The sequence below is a fragment of the Cucurbita pepo genome, chromosome 9 (assembly GCF_057944985.1).
Source record: "Cucurbita pepo subsp. pepo isolate OVF chromosome 9, ASM5794498v1, whole genome shotgun sequence".
NCBI classification, from domain to species: Eukaryota; Viridiplantae; Streptophyta; class Magnoliopsida; order Cucurbitales; family Cucurbitaceae; genus Cucurbita; species Cucurbita pepo.
In genome coordinates, this window is record NC_141806.1 from 6,028,376 (window position 1) to 6,049,134 (window position 20,759).

General features: G+C 38.0%; 1 protein-coding gene across 1 annotated transcript; it reads left to right on the forward strand.

Moving 5' to 3' along the window:
• The first annotated feature begins 12,382 nt into the window (after positions 1 to 12,382).
• On the forward strand, positions 12,383 to 12,727 carry LOC147791186 (cysteine proteinase inhibitor 8-like). Its single transcript, XM_087126968.1, has one exon. The coding sequence runs from the start codon at positions 12,383 to 12,385 to the stop codon at positions 12,725 to 12,727; it is 345 nt and encodes a 114-aa protein (XP_086983094.1).
• Positions 12,728 to 20,759: the final 8,032 nt, after the last annotated feature.

Consider the following 20,759-nt stretch of genomic DNA (forward strand, 5'->3'; position numbering starts at 1 on the left):
GGTTCTGCTGACCTCCTGACGTCGCTACAGATAGTTAGCTTGACCAGAGAGAGTCCAGTGGGTGTGCGAGTCGCCTGGAGATTTACACTCGCACGTGTAGCATCTATAGTAGTCTGAGACTGGAGACCAACCCTAATATGAGAAAGAGATAAGAGATAGGTCCTTAGAGCATATTTGCATGTGATTGCATTTAGTATGACCTCTATAGTGGGGTCACTCACTAGGTATTTTTCAAAATACTCAGGCCGTCTGGCACATCATTTTTCAAGTAAAGGCAAGGCGCCCATGTATGGATGACAGCAACATTACGAGTAGAGACTATGACACGTGCATAGGGTAGACTCATATTTAAATTCCTAGTCTTAGGTTCGAATAAGTTTCTTTGCATTTCATTGTTTTAAATTGTCTTGTATTGTTTTTATTTTCTTTAAATTTTTAGTATTTCGTATTAAGCACGTAAAATCATGACTTTGTTTTCCAGATTTAAAGGTGTTTTAAATGTTTTTAACATTTATAATATAGATGATCTTTTTCTTTTAAGAGATATTTGGCATTTTAGAAGAGCATGAGACGTTAATAGTGACTTTAAGTAAATAGAAATGTATAGTCGTTACATCTTTTAAGTCGATGAACGTTTCTTGTGAAGATCTCTTGCCAAAATCTAATTTCAATTGCCATAATTGACGAATTTACATATTTGTTCGTCCTCCTCCAACCTCCTCCAAAATCCTAATCTTCTTTCTCTTTTGTTTTCCTTTATTTTCTCCTCTAATGGCCAATTAGGGTTACTTCAGGTCGCGAGAAGGGAAACAAAATTACTTTTTTGCCCATTAGTTGACTTTAACCAACATTTTATTAATTTTTCACTATTTTCTTTTATATGTTTCTTATATTCTTGGAATTATTCCAAACATTTATCTCTTCTCCCTCCTCTTTAAACTTTTACTCTAAGGCTCTCAATATAATCTCGAAAATTCGAACCAAAAAGAAAAAATTGAGAAAGTTAATTTTCATTTGTGCTCTGGTATTACATTGTGCATAGAGAAGACTTAATATGTGAATGATATGATATATGTTATGGTACGATACGTTTGACGATACGACGCATATTGTGATATGCTTTATGATATGATACGTGTACAATATGATATAATATGTTAGGAGACTTAATATGCTTATGTACGATACACTTGACATGATAAGATGTATGATATGCATGACATGCAATAATATGTTTTGACATGATACACAACCCCAAAATTACATGAAATGTTATGATAATGATATGATGTGAATGAAAACGCTAGAGTTGTTAATACATGATAATGAAAATAGAAAAAAATGTGTACATATGTCGGGAAATACTCCCTTTTTACGATGGTATAAACGCGTACCCTACGAGGCAGGAAAACAATCATTATGGTTATCATAATGTTGTAACAGCTAGGCAGAAGAACGATCATTATGTTTATCATAATGCTGCGATGGTTAGGCAAGAAAACGATTATTATATTTTCGGCATCAACAGTTACCAGAGAATGCTCACCCGACAAGATAGGGGCCCAAGAGGTGTGTGAACCGATTGGTGGGTCCATACTCACACGTGTGGACCATGTGTAGGACAGAATATACACATCGAATCAGCCCATCTAGGATAACCGCCAAAGGAAAGGAAAATAGGCTATTGTGATAGATCTCATTCATGAACTTGTATGTGTTTGCATTTAACCCCGATAGGGGGGTCACTCTCTAAGTATTTCTTAAAATTCTCAAGCTACGTGCTACTCTTATTTTTCAGGTAAAAATAAGGCGTTCCTATATGTCTGACGACGACATCACAATTCGAGACCATGACACATGAATAGGGTAGTTGTACTTATTTCTTAGATTTAGGTTAAAATAACGTGTATTTAATTTTAATGTTTATTTATTTCCATTAGTATTTTTGTGTCATTTTAAAGATGTTTTCGAACACGTAGGTCCATGACTATGATTTAAGATGAAATTATGTTTTATGAAGAAACTTAAACTATGTATTTCCGCACTCAATGTTCATGATATGTATTACCGTAGCCACCTTAGGTTAAGTAGAAAATTTAGGGTCGTTACATAATTTTTAATTTCAAAAATTTTAAATGTGGAACAATAGACTCCATTTGGAAAAAAAGAAAAAAAAAAAAGAAGTGATAGAATAAATGTGTCTGAGATATTTATCTTTGAAGTCATTTTGTTTTAATTTATATCATCAAGAAGATTGATATGAGGCTAAATTGGATGTTGAGGAGCAGATTCAAGTTAGTACAAATAATAATCAGAAACTCCGACCTAGGTCAACCAAGTAAGGGGTCTTATTACCGGCATGGTTAGAAGTTTGTATTTTGTATGATGACACGTGCCCCGTGGTTCTACATGTGTCATATGTTTGATATGTGTGAGATGTCTGTGATATGATATAACTACGATATGATATGTTGATGATATGATATATTTGACGATATGATACATGTTATGTATGATATGATATGGTATGTTGAAGGACATGTTATGTGCACGATATGACATAATATGATGGATAACATGAATGATACACAATAGATATGTTTTGGCATGATATACAACCCCGATATATGTTTTAAAGGCTATGTTGTAAAATGATATGATATGATTTTCAAGAAAACAGAAAATATTGTTTTTACGTGGTTTAATAAATGCAAAAAATGTTGGGACCTCATGCATTGGAGAATAACCCCCTTTACGATGAGTATAGACACATACATTACGAAAAGAAATATGATCATTATGTTTATCATGATACTACGATGGTCGCTACTCCTATCGAATGTTCAACAATAGCACAAGAGAATGCTAGTCCGACCAAGAAAAGGGTTTAAGATGTGTGCGAACCAACTGGTGGGTCCATGTTCGCACGTATGAGTCGTGTGTAGAATAGTAAATACACACCAAATGACCCGCTTAGGATAGTCACATGAGGGGATACAGTTTTAAATGATAGGTCTTATTCATGATTGCATGTGTTTGCATCTAGCCCCAACAATGGGGTCACTGACTGAGTAGTTCTTAAAGATACTCAAGCCACGTGTTACTTTTATATGTCAGGTAAAGGTAAGACGCTGCTACACGGTTGATAGCGACATTACAAATTTAAAAACCATGACACATGCATAGGGTAGTTGTATTTAATTTCGTAGACAATAGGTTAACATAGGGCATTAATGTTTTATTTTTACTTATGTCTATTTTAATTCAATATTTCTTTTGTATTGTTTTAAAGACCTTTTATTAAACCTATAAGTCCATAGAATTGTTATACAAAGATATTTTAAATGATTATTTTTGCATAAGAAGTCACCTAATGCATTCGGTAATAACTTTAGGTCAGTAGAAATCTAGAGTCGTCACATCCAAGACCTTTGAAAAATGTTTGGAAAGGAAATGGTAAGCATAAATACAAAAAAAATTTATTTTTCTAATTAAGCTTCTCAGATTTTTAACTACTCTTGGAGATGGAATTTCAAGACAGCTCAAAAATTTTAAAATTAAAAAAATTAAAGAATTTAAAAAAAAAATGTTTAAATTTTTTAGAATAAAATATTTATAAAGTGACAAATTACTAAAATACCCCTGAATTTGTAACCGTGAAAATGCCCTTGCCTTCAAATTCATTTTTAGAATGGGTGAGCTGGAGAAAATTCTTTTAATCTTGTAATCCAACTGTGGATTTATCCCAAATTCAGATATAATCTGGATGACTCAAATCTCTTCGGATTCAATTTAAAAAATGAAGTTGGCAACACTCTTATGAGAGTAGATTTTTTCGACAAACTTTCTAACATCTAAGTTTAAAAGGAAGGAAGTTTTGGAAATTTCAAGATCGATGCAATCTATGTCTATAAATTTTGAAGCAAAGGTCGTTCGGGACAAGAAACAAGCCTCCAATCATGAGTTATAAGTATTTCGTTTTTTAAGTATCCTTTCCTTATGTTTCTTCTAAATTCGAGGGTCATATTTCATCAATTGACTCCAAACCTATTCCTACATATTTTAAATAAGATTATCCACAACTTTGGTGAAGGAGTGAGAGTGCTAAACGTATCTGAAATACATTTTCACAATTCAGCTATCACTAACTCGAACGGAGTAAGGTTCATAAATTGCATTTGTGCCTACACGTGAATTTGTTGAATTTTATGTCCTAAACCTCATAGTTTATAAACAAAAACATATTCTATTTACAATAAATTTATTATTGATGTTTATTCAGCAAAGATTGTAATGGAATAAAGTGAATTTTATAATCATTAACCTAAATCCAATAAACTAAGAACATTTTGGCTATAGTATGATTACTTGAACTATACGTGGAGACATAAGAGTGGCTCAAGTTCAAGTATATAGTCAAAATGATCTATAGTATAGGGATAAGACTGAGTACACTATGGATGTGGCCCACTTTTATATATGATATAAACAATGTGATCACTAAATTGTACATGTAGAGACAAGTGAGTAGGGGCGTCCTATGCAATGAGTATTGCATAAGATCGGACAATGAAGAAAATCACTCTCATTTTATAATGTTTTTTACTGTTGAGATTGATTTTTTTTCATTCGATGACCTAGGCAACTCGATCTTAATCCTGAACTAACCATGAACTCCTGTTTATTCAGAATTATCCTTAGATTTGCATGTGTGAGAGTGGCTCGAGTTCGCCGACTCAATAGGCCTCCCATTTCAGAGGTAAGACTGGGTGAATGTCTGGAGACGTGGGGTGCAAGATGGAATTCGCTTCTACCCACTTTTAGGGATAGAAGAGAGGTAGTTCACTTAAGTACTGACTCCAGGTCTCGAACAAGTGGCCGCACCCTCTCATTGGCCTGGGAGGGATTCGGTTTACTGGTTTGACCAAAAACCAATTGTTCATTAGAGGATCAGTGAGACATAAGGAACAAGAAGTAACTTTAGGGGTAAAACGGTAAATTGACCCAACTCTAGTTACGAACAACCTGTGAAGGATCAACTTACTAATCATGGTTATATCCAATGGACAGAAATATATCTATAGTGAGGGGAGTGCAACTATTAGGCTATAGTGGAGTGTCCTAGTAGTTAACAAATATTGGTTAACAAGGTTAATGAGTTTAACCGGTTAATCTTGGATCATTGGAGCCCATGATCTATAGGTCCATTAGGTCCCCCTACTAGCTCATATCGAACGAAACCATAGAACAGTGTGACGAGTGAGTTTGAAGTATTCGAATTCAAATTAGGGAATATGCGCTAAATATATACGATATATTTAACCGCATTTTTGTTTTATTTACGAATTAAATAAAAGGAGAGAATCGAAGATATTTAAATAAGATTTAAATATTTTAATCATATGTGTCGAAATTGATTGGGATTGACATTTGAATTAATATTAATTAAATAGTTTAATTAGTCATTTAATATTACTTTAATTTAAAATTAATTATTCAAATTAATTGTTGAATTTAAATTGAGAAAGTCAAAATGTTGACTTCACTTAATGCAACTATGCACACTGCATTGGCGTGCAGATTAAAAGGTTTTTCTTTAAATAATGGCATAACAAACGTATTCGAGCTCATTCATCTATGGAGTCCTTAGAAAAATCCATCACCTTTGTCTTACTTCACATCAAATCTTTTCTTTTCTACATAAGTTGTGTGCTTATTGTAATATACTCTAACAAAATGTCGGTTAATCATTTAAATTCGAAAATATTTGGAAACATTAATATTAAAATGAGTACATTTGAATAAAATATTAAAATTGTTATTGAAGAATAAAACATTGAGGTCAACCTTATTATCAAAGTCTAGATTTTATAGAAAAATTTCAAGCACAAAAATGAAATAAATTTGCAAGTTATACACCATGGTAGAAAATGAAACACAAATAGATTCTGTAAAGGCAAAATAATAATAATAATAATAAATAAAAAATAAAAAATAAAAAAACTGAATCGCGAGAAAACACATGTTCGCACCTCATTGTTGCAGCTAGAAACTTCTTCGACTTAAGCAGCTCAATCGACTAGGCTCAGCTTTGCGGCTCAGAATCCTGCTCTTCGTCTCTCTAAAGAGTATTTTGCCCAAGTTTTACCATTCCAACTATCTTTAAGCTGAAATTGACCTTGTTTATGGAAATTAAACTCAATATAAGGTTCATATTCTCTATTTATGTTAAATTGAGTTAAAAAACTTTAGTTACTAATGAAACGACATTCTAATAGGAAACAACAACTAATAATACTAGGAGAAATTTTGAGGGAGGAAAAGCAAACGTACTCGAATTTAGGGAGAACGCCGGTTAAGGGCAATCAAGTAAGTGGTCTAACTATCGGAAAGGTTGGACGACTTGTTTAATGTATGACGATACGTGCGTTGTTTTTTTTTTTTTTTGACAATTGGTGAGAGGAAATCCCTTTACACAATTGGTGTGAGAGGACATTGTAAAGAGAGAGAAAGTTGTTGGAAGAAAATAAAAACAGAAAGCTTAAAAATAACAGAGAGAAAAATTGAGATTTGACTTTGCTTTAGAAAGAGGCGATGTTTTCTCCCAGCAGAATTCACCTATTTAAATAATTAACTTATCCTAAAAATGCTTAGAGTGGCCGACGTTTGTCCAATGGTGAAAGGAAGATATTCAATCCATTGATTAAAACATGTAAAGCTAAATAGGGAATCCTCAGACTTTGATCTAACAATCTCCTCCTAAACCCTGCTGTATACCTACCTTATTATTTGAACTCCAATCTTTGAACGTAGTTCCTCAAATTTTACCCGTGCTAGAGACTTGGTGAAGATGTCTCCAAGCTATTCCTCTGTTCGGATGAAGTCAATCTTGATAAGCCCTCGATCTGCACACTCCCGAATCTAATGGAACCTGATCTCTATGTGCTTGCTCTTGTCATGCAAAACCAGATTTTTGATCAGGGAGATCGTAACTTTGTTGTCCACATAAAGTATTGGTGGATCGCCTTCTTTTTCGATGAGTTCTTCCATCAGTCGCGCAAGCCAGACCCCCTGTGTTGCTGTCGTCGAAGCGGCAATGTACTCTGCTTCGCAAGAAGATAAAGCAACTACCTTTTGCTTAGTTGATTGCTAGCAGATCGCGCCACTTGAGAGGAAGTAAATCATCACGTTGGTGCTCTTACGATCATCAACGTCACCAGTCATGTCACTATCACTGTAGCCGACCAGCTCAAGCGTTTCCTTTCCTCTCCCTGCGCAGTATCTTAGACCCCAGCCTCTGGTTCTGGCTACATAGCGCAAGATGCGCTTGACAGTCACTAGATGCTCCTCCCTAGGTGCTTCCATAAACCTACTCACATATCCAACAGAATAAGCAAGATTAGGGCGTGTGTTTACTAGATAGCGCAGACTCCCGACAATGCTGCGGTAATTGGTGGAGTCAACTACCGTCGTAGTGCCGACCTTCCTCAGCTGGAGTCGGGCCTCCATTGGCGTCCTTGTAGGGTTACTGTCTGCTAGCCCAGTAGTGTCCAGCAGCTTGTTTGCGTACGCACTTTGACAGATGGTGATGCCGACAGTACTCTATTGCACTTCGATGCCGAGGTAGTAGCTGAGTACACTGAGATCGCTCATCTTGAAGTTCTTTGACATCTCCCTCTTGAATCTTCTAAGGATTTCCATGTCACCTCCAGTGATTATGAGGTCTTCAACGTACACTCCCACAATCAGTCGTTGCTCGCCGTGGCCGTGCGTGTACATGCCATGCTCAGAGGCACATCACTTGAACTTCAGTGATAGTAGGCTACTGTTGAGCTTTGCATTCCAGGCTCGTGGTGCTTGCCGAAGCCCGTAGAGTGCCTTGTGTAGGCGCAGTACTTTACCGGGGTTGTCGTTGTCTAGGAAGCCAGGTGGTTGTCGGACGTAGACGGTCTCCTTCAGCTCTTCGTTAAAGAAAGCGGACTTCATGTCCATGTGGTGGACCTCCCAAGAGCAATATGCCGCGATTGCTAGCAAAAGGCAGACGGATTTTAACCTTGCCACCGGGGTAATACCTCCTCGAAATCCACTCCTTGCTTCTGGACGTAGCCCTTCGCCACCGGACGTAGCCCTTCGCCACCAGACTGACCTTGTGTTTCACAACTTCTCCCTTTTCGTTGTGCTTTAGTTTGAAGACCCATTTGAGCCCTATGGCTCGGTGTCCTGACGACATATCCTTTAGACGCCACGTCTTGTTCTCGGTGATGGATGTCATATCATCCTACATTTCCTTCAGCCAGCACGGGTTCCTTTCTGCTTCGGCGAAGGTGTTCGGTTCATCTGCGCTAATGGCATGCAGTTCGGCCACCTCTTGTTCGAGTTCGCGCGCCGCCAGTCCAGGTGGTTCACATCCTCCCACTAGGTCGTTCATCCTCCGATACCTGGCCACTAGATCATCATCGTGATCGGCATCCAACGTTGAATCTGCAGTTCGTGGTGTTGCGAACTCCACTGGTTCATGGGGTGCAGCTGCTGGCGGCGTTGACGGTTCCTGATGTTGTGTGTCACAATCTGCAATATGATTGTGACCTGAGTAAGTCATCGAGGACGATGACTAAGTTAAGTGGGGGAGAATGTCACAACCATACTATGAAGAGAGTTGGTTGTGACCCTCACGCCATGATAAGCAAAGTGGCGTCCCTCAAGAGACGCCCATCCGACCATATGCGGGCCAATATAGAAGAGTGTCATGATGCGATCGAGGAGGATGATGCATCATCCAACACACCACCACGCAAAGTGGGCATTGAAGACATGTTGAGACACAAGCAAGACAGAGACATCCAAATAGACATGAAGGGCAAATATAGGCTTGTTGAAGGGCTGGGTAGGGACTCGGGACTTAATCTCAAAAGTCGGAGTTTCAAAAGGAATTTGGACATGCGGTTCAGGAGTTAAGTCTGTCCATATGAAATATGAATGCTCGCCAAGTTTGATGTCAATCAGACATCGGACGGACAATGCACAACACTGTATGACAACTCACCAAAATCATGTCTATGCCTGGTAGAATGAAAATGGCTCAAAACGTAGGGTACCATGGTGTCAGCTCTCCACCACCCCTGGGCCCTGTGGCCTAAGTGAGCTACCCTGTGGCACATACGTGTGTCACAGTGTGGGCGAGCATGTCGAGACGAGTGTCTCGGGCGACTTCCTTTGAAATGATTTTTAAAGGACAGTATCGGACGGCACGGGTGTGCCGGTATTGCGTCCTAGCCCGCGTGGTGGAGGTTGCTACATACACCCGCTATCCGGTACGGTATCCGTAAATGACTTGGCATGGGCACGGACTGGGCCTATGCCTCGATAGAACCCGGATGGATGGATGTTCGGGAAGTTTCAATGAGATGAACGACACGCGGGCCCATTCTCGATGGCATGACCGAACGAGTTATGATGGCCGACGACATCTCGAGACTCGGGATGGCGTCAAGACATATGGACCATATCGATGGGGATCGAGATAACAAGATGAGATGCGACGTTGCATTGAGAGACCTTGGCCCGAGTAGAGCCAAGGTCGAGCCAAATGACTTGGCATATCGTAGAGGCAAGTCGGATGTGTCGCAGACGATTGAACATGCATGTGCAGGCTGCGTGTGTGGTCGAACAAGCTTGGATTCTGCAAAAGCGATGTTCGATGGGCGAAGACAAACCTCGCCTAAGGTCCGACGAAGCCACATAGTCGGGGCGAAAAACATATATATATATATATATATATATATATATATATATGTATATATATATATGTATATATATATATATGTATATATATATTATAGCTCATACACTCTACTCATGCAAAGTTTCTGGTGCTCGCATGTAGTCTAATATATGGACTATTGTAAAATGTAGAGAATTGAACTTGAAATTAATGTCATGGGTTCATATAGGTTGACTTCGATAAAAAGGACAAAATCAAACTTTCTTCAAGAATAAATTGGTGACATTAAGCTAAGCTAATCAAGTAAGTGGCCTTACGGTAGGATATACTATAAATTATATGAGTTACAATTATGATTGATTGAGATGACGTACGATGACGCATGCGTATTTATGTTTATGATGTATGAGCTATGATAATGTATGAGCTGTATCTTATGATACCGTACGCTAGTTATATGATGATGTATGAGTTATGATGTATGAGCTATGATGTATGAGCTGTGATGTATGACTACTTGACATGGTTAATGCACTTAATGGCGTTATGATGAGTATGATGTGTTTGCATGACGTTTATCTTAATATGTTGATGTTTTCCATATTAAGCATGCTATATGATGATGAATGTCATATTGCATCAGGTTGATAGATCGACCTAGGACATAACCCTAATACTATGAAAATGATATTAATATAAATATCTAACGAGCATGTGTTACTAAACATAACAAAGAGATGCGACTAGGGTTGTGTCAGAAGAGATGTTAAGATGAGAACTAGAGGGATCTCATGCATGTTGTGTCTACATAAGCATAGGGATACTTCCCCTAGAGATGATGAGTGCGGGGACACAGTGTGATGATGAGGGAGTTCATGGAGAGCATGACATAGGGGTTCTACTGACCTCCGAACGACGCTATAGATAGTTAGCTTGACTAGAGAGGGTCTAGTGGGTGTGCGAGCCGTTGGAGATTCACACTCGCACGTGTGGGTCGTGTGTAGGGCAGTACTACACATCCATAGTAGTATGAGACTGGAGGCCAACCCTAGTATGAGCAAGAGATAAGAGATAGGTCCCTAGAGCATATTTGCATGTGATTGCATTTAGTATGACCCCTTTAGTGGGGTCACTTACTGGGTATTTATCGAAATACTCAGGCCGTGTGCCACATCATTTTTCAGGTAAAGGCAAGGTGCCCATGTACGGATGACAGCAACATTACGAGCAGAGACTATGACACGTGCATAGAGTAGACTCATATTTAAATTTCTAGTCTTAGGTTCGAATAGGTTTCTTTGCATTTCATTGTTTTAAATTGTCTTGTATTCTTTTTTATTTCTTTAATTTTTTTAGTATTTCGTATTAAGCACGTAAAATCATGACTTTGTTTTCTAGAGTAGAAGGTGTTTTAAAAGTTTTTAACATTTATACTATAGATGATGTTTTCTTTTAATCAGATATTCCGCATTTTAGAAGAGCATGAGACGTTAGTAGCGACTCTAAGTAAATAGAAATGTAGGGTCGTTACATCTTTTAAGTTCGATGAACGTTTCTTGTGAAGATCTCTTGCCAAAATCTAATTTCAATTGCCATAATTAACGAATTTACATTTTTGTTCTTCCTCCTCCAAAATCCTAATCTTCTCTCTTTGTTTTCTTTTCTTTTCTCCTCTAATGGCCAATTAAGGTTACTTCAGGCCAAGGAAACAAAATTACTTTTTTGCCCATTAGTTGACTTTAACCAACATTTTATTAATTTTTCACTATTTTCTTTTATATGTTTCTTATATTCTTGGAATTATTCCAAACATTTATCTCTTCTACCTCCTCTTTAAATTTTTACTCTAAGGCTCTCAATAAAATCTCGAAAATTCGAACCTAAAAGAAAAAATTGAGAAAGTTAATTCTCATTTGTGCTCGGGTATTACATTGTGCATAGAGAAGTACTATACATCCAGCCCTACCTGGAAAAGAGAGTAGAACCCAAGGAATATTCATGGGAAATAGGTCCCACCATAAACCATGTTGCATGTGATAATATTTATCGACACCAACCATGAGATCACTTATTAAATATTTTTTAATACTTAACCTATATTTAAGATTTTTTTAGCTCAAATGCGACTTCAACTAAGAAGACCATGGAACCCAAACCAGATAGTTTGTTTAGCAGGAACAACATTTTATTTCAAACATATAAGTCCATGACAATATTTAAGTTTTGAGTTTAGTTTTGAGCTTTTAAATTTACCTGTCAAGCACGACATTCAGGGTTTTACTGACTTCTAGACGTTGCTACAGACAACTAGCTCGATTATGATGGGTCCAGGGAGGTGCAAACCACTTGAAAATTTACGCTCGCACGTGTGTGTCGTATGTAAAAAAGTAATACACATCCAACTTAGTTTGGACTGGAGACACCCCTAGTATGTTTTAATCCTAGGTCCCTAGAGAGAATTGTTGGAACATGGTATGGTAAATTTTAGAAATGGTGTCTCTTAATCCTATGAAAAAACAAAAAGTAGGGTTAGGTTGCCATAAGTATGATTTGGCATCCCTTACGACCAAACACTTTATAAATTGCTCTAACACACCACACTCCTCACCAAAACTTTCCTTTCTATCATTTGTTCATTCACCCGCCTCCTCTACGCTTACAATGAAATCCTACTCCGCTTCACTCTTCCTCGTCCTTCTCCTCCCGATCCTAGTCATCGCTCAAAACGAGAATCAAGTCGGCTCTTGGAAGCCGATTGCAGACGTGGATGATCCGCACATTCAAGAGATCGGAAAGTTTGCTGTGAAAGAGAACAACTTGGAATCCAAAAACAACTTCGTATACAAGAGGGTCGTTAGCGGCGAATCACAGGTCGCCTCTGGAATCAACTACCACCTCGTTATTGAAGTCAAGGATGGAAGTTTGGATGCGCAATATCAGGCGGTCGTGTTGGAGAAGAAATGGGAGCATTCCAAGCAGCTCGTGTCCTTCAAGCCTCTCTCTTAACTCATCAATAAAACCCTAATTTAATTTTCTTTTTTCTTAGATAATCCGATCTAAAATGTCGTATGTAATGTTATATTAAAAGGAAAAGGGAAAGTTATTAATATCTCAAGCGCTTCCTATTGCGCTCTAGAAATGAATGAATAAAGTATGGAAACACATTCGAACATGCATTATTGAAGTCAATACCATTTCATTGGATTAGAAAACACAAATGAATCTTTCAAACGCATGAGGCTAAATTAATCAACCTATCTAAAAAAAAAAATACTAAAATAAATATATAGAAACAAACAAAAATTAAAAATACTTTGTAATTAACTTTTTTATTAAAAAATGCAATTCAACTTTTTATAGTTATCTTTAAAAAAAAAATTAAATTAAATTAAATTTTGTTTTAAAAATTCACGTTGGATGAAAGTCCCACCTCGACTAATTTAGGGAATGATTATAAGTTTATATTGAAAGAATACTATTTCTATTGGCAAGAGGTTTCTGCTCAAAGAAAAGCTATAGCCATGAAGTTCAAAGGGAACAATATCATACCATTGTGAAGAGTTGTGTTTGGTTAACCATTCATACCGAGATACAAAAGGGATGTATTTTATAATTTTTATCTCATATATCTAACAATACAAAACTATTATCTTTATAGTAGGAGTCTTCTCAAATTATTTCTCATTTCTCGACCAATCTCTCTCCCTCTTTCTCTTTCTTCAAATTTATTCCTTCTCACAAGTTTATATGAGAATCCTATGCCTCGAGAAAATTATAATAATTTATTTGAAGCTCGATAATAATCTAAAGATAACTTACGAAATTTCTAAAGTTCATAAATTTAGAGAAAACCATGAACGTAAGAAAGACAAAAATGATGACTTCCCGTAGATTTGGCTTATGTTCCATCGACTAAAATGAGTGTCATCATCGTCCACAACCATTTCCCACTTGAGTAAGAAAACAATAATGACAAGGCACACAATAGAGAATCCATCTTGCTTGACCAAAGATAATGAAGATGACCAGATTTGATTGCCATATAAATCAAAGATTTTAAGTATATCTTTAACATGCTATAAAAAAAAAAAAAAAAAAAAAAAAAAAAAAAAAAAATCATTAAAGATATTTTGTAAACGATGTGATATCCCACCGTGGTTGGGGAGGAGAACGAAACACACTTTATAAAGATGTGGAAACCTTTCTCTAGCAAACGCGTTTTAAAGCCTTGAGAGGAAGCTCGAAAGGAAAAACTCAAAGAGAACAATATTTGCTAGCGGTGGGCTTGAGGCGTTACATGCATTATTCATTAACAATGTTACTTCTAATTCATGGGTTCTAGATAGTAGAGCTACGTATCATATAATATCCAAAACTTCTATTATGACTGAACCAAAGGTTGCAATCATTTCTTGTGTTATGCAGGAATTGGCTACGGGGAAGATGATTGGCTCGGATAAACAATTCGGAGGTCTCTATCATATTGTTCATCTCCAATCAAATCTTCACCTCATCAAGTATCTCAGTCATGATTTGTGACATTTACACCTAGGTCATCCTTCATTTTCTCGTTTTAAATTTATAGAGGATCAATTGCATCTGAATAATACAACTTTTTCTCATAACTGTAGTATTTTCCCGTTCGAAAAAACAAACTAGGTTATCTTTTCCAAGAAGCTCAATAACAACATATTCTGCCTTTGATTTGTTACATTTTGATGTTTGGGAACCTCATAAAATTTCTACCCATTCTGGTTTGCGTTTTTTTTCTCACTATTGTTGATGATTTTACTCGATGTACTTGAGTTTTTCTTATGCAAGATAACTTAGAAGTACATCATTTGTTAATGAACTTTGTTAAATTCGTTCAAACCCAATTTCACACTACCATCAAGATAATACGATCAAACAATTGGACTGAGTTTCTCTCATTGCAACCATTCTTTACTTCTTACGGCATTGAATTTCAGCGCACTTGTTATACTCCACAACAAAATGGAGTCGTAGCACATAAGCATCGTCATATCCTCAATGTCGCTAGGTCTCCCCTCTTTGAGTCACAGGTTCCACTTAATTTTTGGGAATAGTGCATTTTAACTGCTGTTTATCTTATAAATAAAACATCGTCCCCGTTATTATCTAACAACACACACTTTGAAGCACTCTATAAACGACCACCTACATTTCATCATCTTAAAGTTTTTTTGCTGTAAATGTTGTGCAATTGTAGTACATCTTAATAAAAATTTTGAACCTCGAGCAATTCTTTTTGTTTTCGTAGGATATCCTAGTAGTCACAAAGGTTACAAGTTGTATGACATACAATCTCACAAATTCTTCATCGGCCATGATGTTAAATTTTGTGAAGATGATTTTCCTTTTTCATAAGCTTCACAAACTTTGACATTAGCTTCTCCAACTCCCATTTTACCACTCCATGATTCATTCTACTCAAACATTCATTTTCCTCCTATTTCTTCATCTCCTTCACCTTCTATTCCTTCTCTAGATTCGCCCACTAATTCTAATCCTACCCCACCTGATACATCAGTTCCACTTCGACATTCTACTCGTACCAAACAGCCTTCACCTTGGCATAATGATTATGAGATGTCTTCTGCAGCCAATCATTTAATCTCTAGCTCAAGTTCCAGCACTGGCACCAAGTATCCCCTTCATCATTACCTTTCATTCTCTCATTTTTCTCTTAGTCAACATGCTTTTTTAGCTCTTATTATAGCTCAGACAGAACCTATAATCTATGATGAGGCCGTTGGAAACCCATTATGGCAGTAGGTTTTGAATGCTGAAATTGCAGATTTGGAACGTAATCACACTTAGTCCCTCGTTTTCCTACCACCTAGCTATAAAACTATTGGCTATCGCTGGGTTTAGACGATTAAATACAACTTTGATGGTTCTGTTGAACATTATAAAGCTCGACTGATAGCAAAGGGTTACATTCAGGTTGAAGGTATTGATTACAACGAGACAGTTTCTCTTACAACAAATTACTACACTTCGTTGCTTACTCACTATTGTTACTTCTCGAAAATGGTTCACTCATCAAGATGTTCAAATGTCTTTCTCCATGGTAATCTAGACGAGGAAGTCTACATGTCTTTACACCAGGTCTTCACTAATAGGGGGAGAATACAGTATGTTGGCTACATAAATCTCTTTATGGGTTAAAACAAGCTTCTTGCAAGTGGTTCTCCATATTCTCTACCACTATACAAAATGCAGGCTACACTCAGTCAAAAACATATTACTTTTTATTTACTAAGAGTATAGGTACTTCTTTCACTGCAATTCTTATCTATGTTTATGATATTCGGTTGACAGACAGTGATCTCAAAGAAATTCAACATTTCAAGACTTGTTTACTTGAGAAATTCCTTATCAAAGATTTAGGGAATTTGAAATTTTTCTAAGCATTGAATTTTCTCGATCTAGAAAAGGAACTTTTATGTCTCAAATGAAGTATGCTTTAGGCATTTTTCAAGACACAGGTCTTACAAGAGCACATCCAGAAAAATTTCCTATGGAGCAAAATCTGAAACTTCCTTAGTAGAAGGAGAGAAGTTGAATGATCCAAGCAAATACAGATAGTTGATTGATAGATTAATATATTTAAATGTTACTAGGCTTGACATAGTGTATTCAGTTTGTAGGCTTAGTCAATTTATGCATGAATCAAGAGAACGACATTAGGTTGCTCTTCAAATTCTAAGGTACATCAAAGTTACTCCTGATCAAGAACTTCTACTACCATCTAAAAACAATTTGAGATTATAAGCATATTGTGAATTAACTTGGATGAGATACATTCTTGAAGACTTGAAAGTTTTGCTATTCGAACTAGCATGTTGTATTGTGATAATCAAGCAGTTTTGCATATAGCAGTCAATCCAGTTTTTCATGAACGTACGAACCACATTAAAATAGGTTGCCATATAGTTCGAGAAAAACTACAAGTTTGTATCATCAAACCATGTTATGTTTCAACTAAAATGCAATTGACAAATATTTTCACTCAAGGTTTGGGGAGACAACAATTTGATTTGATAAATGACAAGTTGGCTGTGATTGACCTACATTCTCCAATTTGAGGGGGAGTATTAAAAAATTTGATTTAAGATATAAAGATATTTTTGGAATATATGTTGCATGATTGTAATCAGTGGTGTTAAAATATATTTTATATACGGTAATTAATTATGATTTTTTTCCTTACTTTTAGGAGTTCGTTGGTAGTATATTTTATCTCATTTTTAAAAGTTAGTTAACAGTATATTTATTTCTATCCTTTAATTGGTAGGTTTAATTGGTAGTTTGTATCCTATTTAAATGAAGATCGTACTTTCCCATAGGACGGAAAACTTTACCTAAAATAACATGTCACACCGCTTATAGTCCTCCAATTCTCAAGCCGCTTCACTTATTGGCCCATCAAATAATTATTAACCTACAACCATATCTTTTTTTCCATTTTGTATTATGCCTCCAATAGATTACTTAAAACTACTAATTATTAACCTCTTTCTTTTTTTCTTAAGGAACAAGAAGGAACTTCAAGGTATGAAGGATGGACTTAGAACGATAAATTGACCCATCTCTAGTTACGAACAACCTATGAAGGATGGAATTACGAATTATGGTTATATCAAATGGACAGAAATATATCTATAGTGAGGAGAGTGCAACTACTAGGTTATAATGAAGTGTCATAGGACAGTTAACGAATGTTGGTTAACTAGGTTAATGAGTTTAGCCGGTTAATCTTGAATCGTTGGAGCTCATGATCTGTAGGTCTATTAGGTCCCCTACTAGCTCATATCGGACCAAACATTAGAACAATGTGACGAAAGAGTTCGAATTTGAATTAGAGAATATGCGCTAAATATATACTATAGAACCCGGATAGCATTAGCCGGTTAAGAGTTCGAAGTGTTCGAATTCAAATTCAAATTAGGGCCTATGCCTCGATAGAACCCAGATGGATGGATGCTCGGGAAGTCCCGATGAGATGAACGACACGCGAGCCCATTCTCGATGGCATGACCGAACGTGTTATGATGGCCGATGACATTCCCGAGACTCGAGATGGCGTCAAGATATATGGACCCTGTCGATGGGGATCGAGATGACGAGATGAGACGCGACATTGCATTGAGAGACCTTGGCCCGAGCAGAGCCAAGGTCGAGCCGAATGACTTGGCCTAGCGTAGAGGCAAGTCGGATGTGTCGCAGACGATTGAACATGCACGCGCAGGCGGCGTGTGTGGTCGAACAAGCTTGGATTCCACACAAGCGATGTTCGATGGGCTTAGACAAACCTCACCTAAGGTCCGCCGGGGCAAAAAACATATATGGGGCTTAATTTCTCCTCAAGGCTAGTCGTGAGGGTGTCAAGATCACGACGCCGCACGACCAAAAATGTAGGACCGTGACACTGTTCTCCTCCTTCTTTTGGCTTGGTGACGAGGTACTCCACCCTGAATTGATTTGGATTGTGGTCTGCCTCGATCATGTCATTCCACTGCCAGAAGGTGCTTTCGTCGAAGATGACGTCGCGAGACACGTAAGCTCGCCCCCCAGCAGGATCATAGAGTCTGTATGCCTTGCTTCCGAGTTTGTAGCCGATGAAGATGACTTTTAGCCCCCTGGGATCGAGCTTGGCAAGGTGTGGACGCGCTACCTCCATGTATGCGATGCAACCGAACACTCGGAGATGATGTAGTGCTAGCTTTTTGTTGTACCAAGCCTCGTGTGGCGTCTTCTCGTCGAGGCTTCGCGTTGGTGAACGATTGAGGAGGTAGATTGTCGTCATTACCACCTCTCCCCATAACCTCCCAGGCATCCCAGTCGTCATCAATAATGACCTTGCTATCCCGACGACGGTCTGATTTTGGCGTTCCACCACCCCGTTCTGCTAGGGGGAGTAGGGCGACGTTAGTTGTCGCTGCATGCCGAGCTTGTCACAAGCTTGTCACAGTACTTACCGAAGCTCGTTGAGGTAAATTCTTCACCTCGGTCTGTGTACAACGTTTGCATCTTCTTCCCGCATTCGGCCTCCGCTCGCGCCTGGATGCGCTTAATCGCCTCTGCCGCCTAACTTTTCGCTTGCAGCAGGATTAGCCACATGAAGTGGCTTTTGTCATCGACGAGCAGGAGGAAGAAGGTCTTACCGCCTGGGGCCGCCGGCTTGATGGGCCAACGATATCACCGTGTACAATCTCCACTGGCTCACCGGCGCGGTAGGATGTCCGAGACGGAAAGGGGGTGCGCCTCTGTTTACCGATGAGGCACCCGTCGCACAGCTTGTTCACGCCTTTGATTACCGGCAAATCGTGCACCATCTCCTCCCTGTGTAATTTTTGTAGAGCAGGAAAGTTTAAATGCCCGTACCTTGCGTGCCACCTCCAAGATACTTCTTTGGTCCTAATCGAGAGGCTAACCAATTGTTCTATCACCAACTCCAAGATGTAAAGGCAGTTTGCCGTGCGCCGAACTTGCGTGAGCAAACATCGTTTAACAGCCCGCACTCGATGGAAATGTGGCGCCGGCCTCATCGAGTTGACCCAGGCTCACAAGATTAGCCTTGAGCCTCGGGATGAAGTAGACGCCGGTTGTGGTGCTTGCCTCCCTTGCTGACCAATAGGATGGTGTCATGCCCTTTGATCTCGACGTCGGAGCCATCGCCAAATTTTACTGTCCCGCGAATCCCCAAATCGATTTCAGAAAATGCAGACCTGGCCCCAGTCATATGGTTTGTGATGGTGGTAATATAACACATGCGGAAGCAATTTGGATCTTAGGCACTTTTAGAACATCAATTATAGTAAATAACTAGCATGTTCATAAGTATTAAAACTTAATCAATTTATATACTAACCTTTTGTAGTTCAAACTCCTTTTTCCTCACGAACCAGTTTCGAACCACCATTAGTGTCTTCTCCACTATCCTCCGGCCTTAGAACGGGATTGTGGAATCCGGTGAGTGACTAAACTTGGGAGGAATTCTTTATATGTGAAGAGAGTGTTTTTTGAACCTTGTGTTTGCGGTTAGTAGGAATCTTATTTTTCCCTTTACCCTTCTTCTTCATCAAAACACTTTTAGAAGTTGAAGGTCCAAACTTATTTTTGGAGGACGATCCTCGTAGTAATTTCTTGGAAATAGAAACATTTGCTTCTCCTGTTTGTAACTTATTCATTAAGAGGGACTGATAAGTCTGTAGCTCATTGAGAAGAGCAGTCAAGTTATATTCTATTTTGTTCATTACCACATTGGTGCGGAACTGGAAGAAGCTCTTCGAAAGAGACATCATGATAAAACTGACTTGACTCTTCTCATCAATGACAGCTTCATTTTCTTCTGCCACATTGAAATGGACCATCATGTCCAGGACATGTTCTCTAACTGAGGTCCCTTCTTTCATACGGCAGTTGTAAATGTATTTTATGGCTTCATTTCTAAGGGAGAAGGACGGTTGTCCAAACATCCCTTTTAGAGATTCCATAATCTCTTTAGCAGTACCCATAACATCGTGTTTCTTAGCCAAAACATCAGATATGCTAGCTAGAATGTACACTCGGGTTTTGTCATTTGCCTTTATCCATCTGTCATACGCATCCCGAACTGTTCGGTTTGCATTTGAGTTGGGGTTTGGAGGACACTCCTCAGTTGAAACAAACCTTAAATCATCAATGACCAGTATTGTGTTTAGGTTTGATTTCCAAGTTGCGTAATTGTCGCCGTTTAATTTCTCAGAAGCGAGTAATTTTACTATTGAGTTTGTCATGCTGTGATATAAAGAAAATTCTATTAGTGATTTGACTTAATCCTGTTTAATCCAATCAGTTTTAGCAAATGTAATAATGTACCCAAATCATTATTAATTTGCAACGATACTTTAGTGAGTTAGAGCAACTGCTACCGAGGGGCAGTCAATCACTTATTCACTAAACCAAGACATTCTTGACTTAAACATTAATCCCAGAATAACTCTTGTTCCTATAGTGTTCTTAGTTATCG

Bases quoted from the DNA above. Each gene is read 5' to 3' on its own strand.
- LOC147791186 (XM_087126968.1), top strand. From the start codon at position 12,383: ATGAAATCCTACTCCGCTTCACTCTTCCTCGTCCTTCTCCTCCCGATC.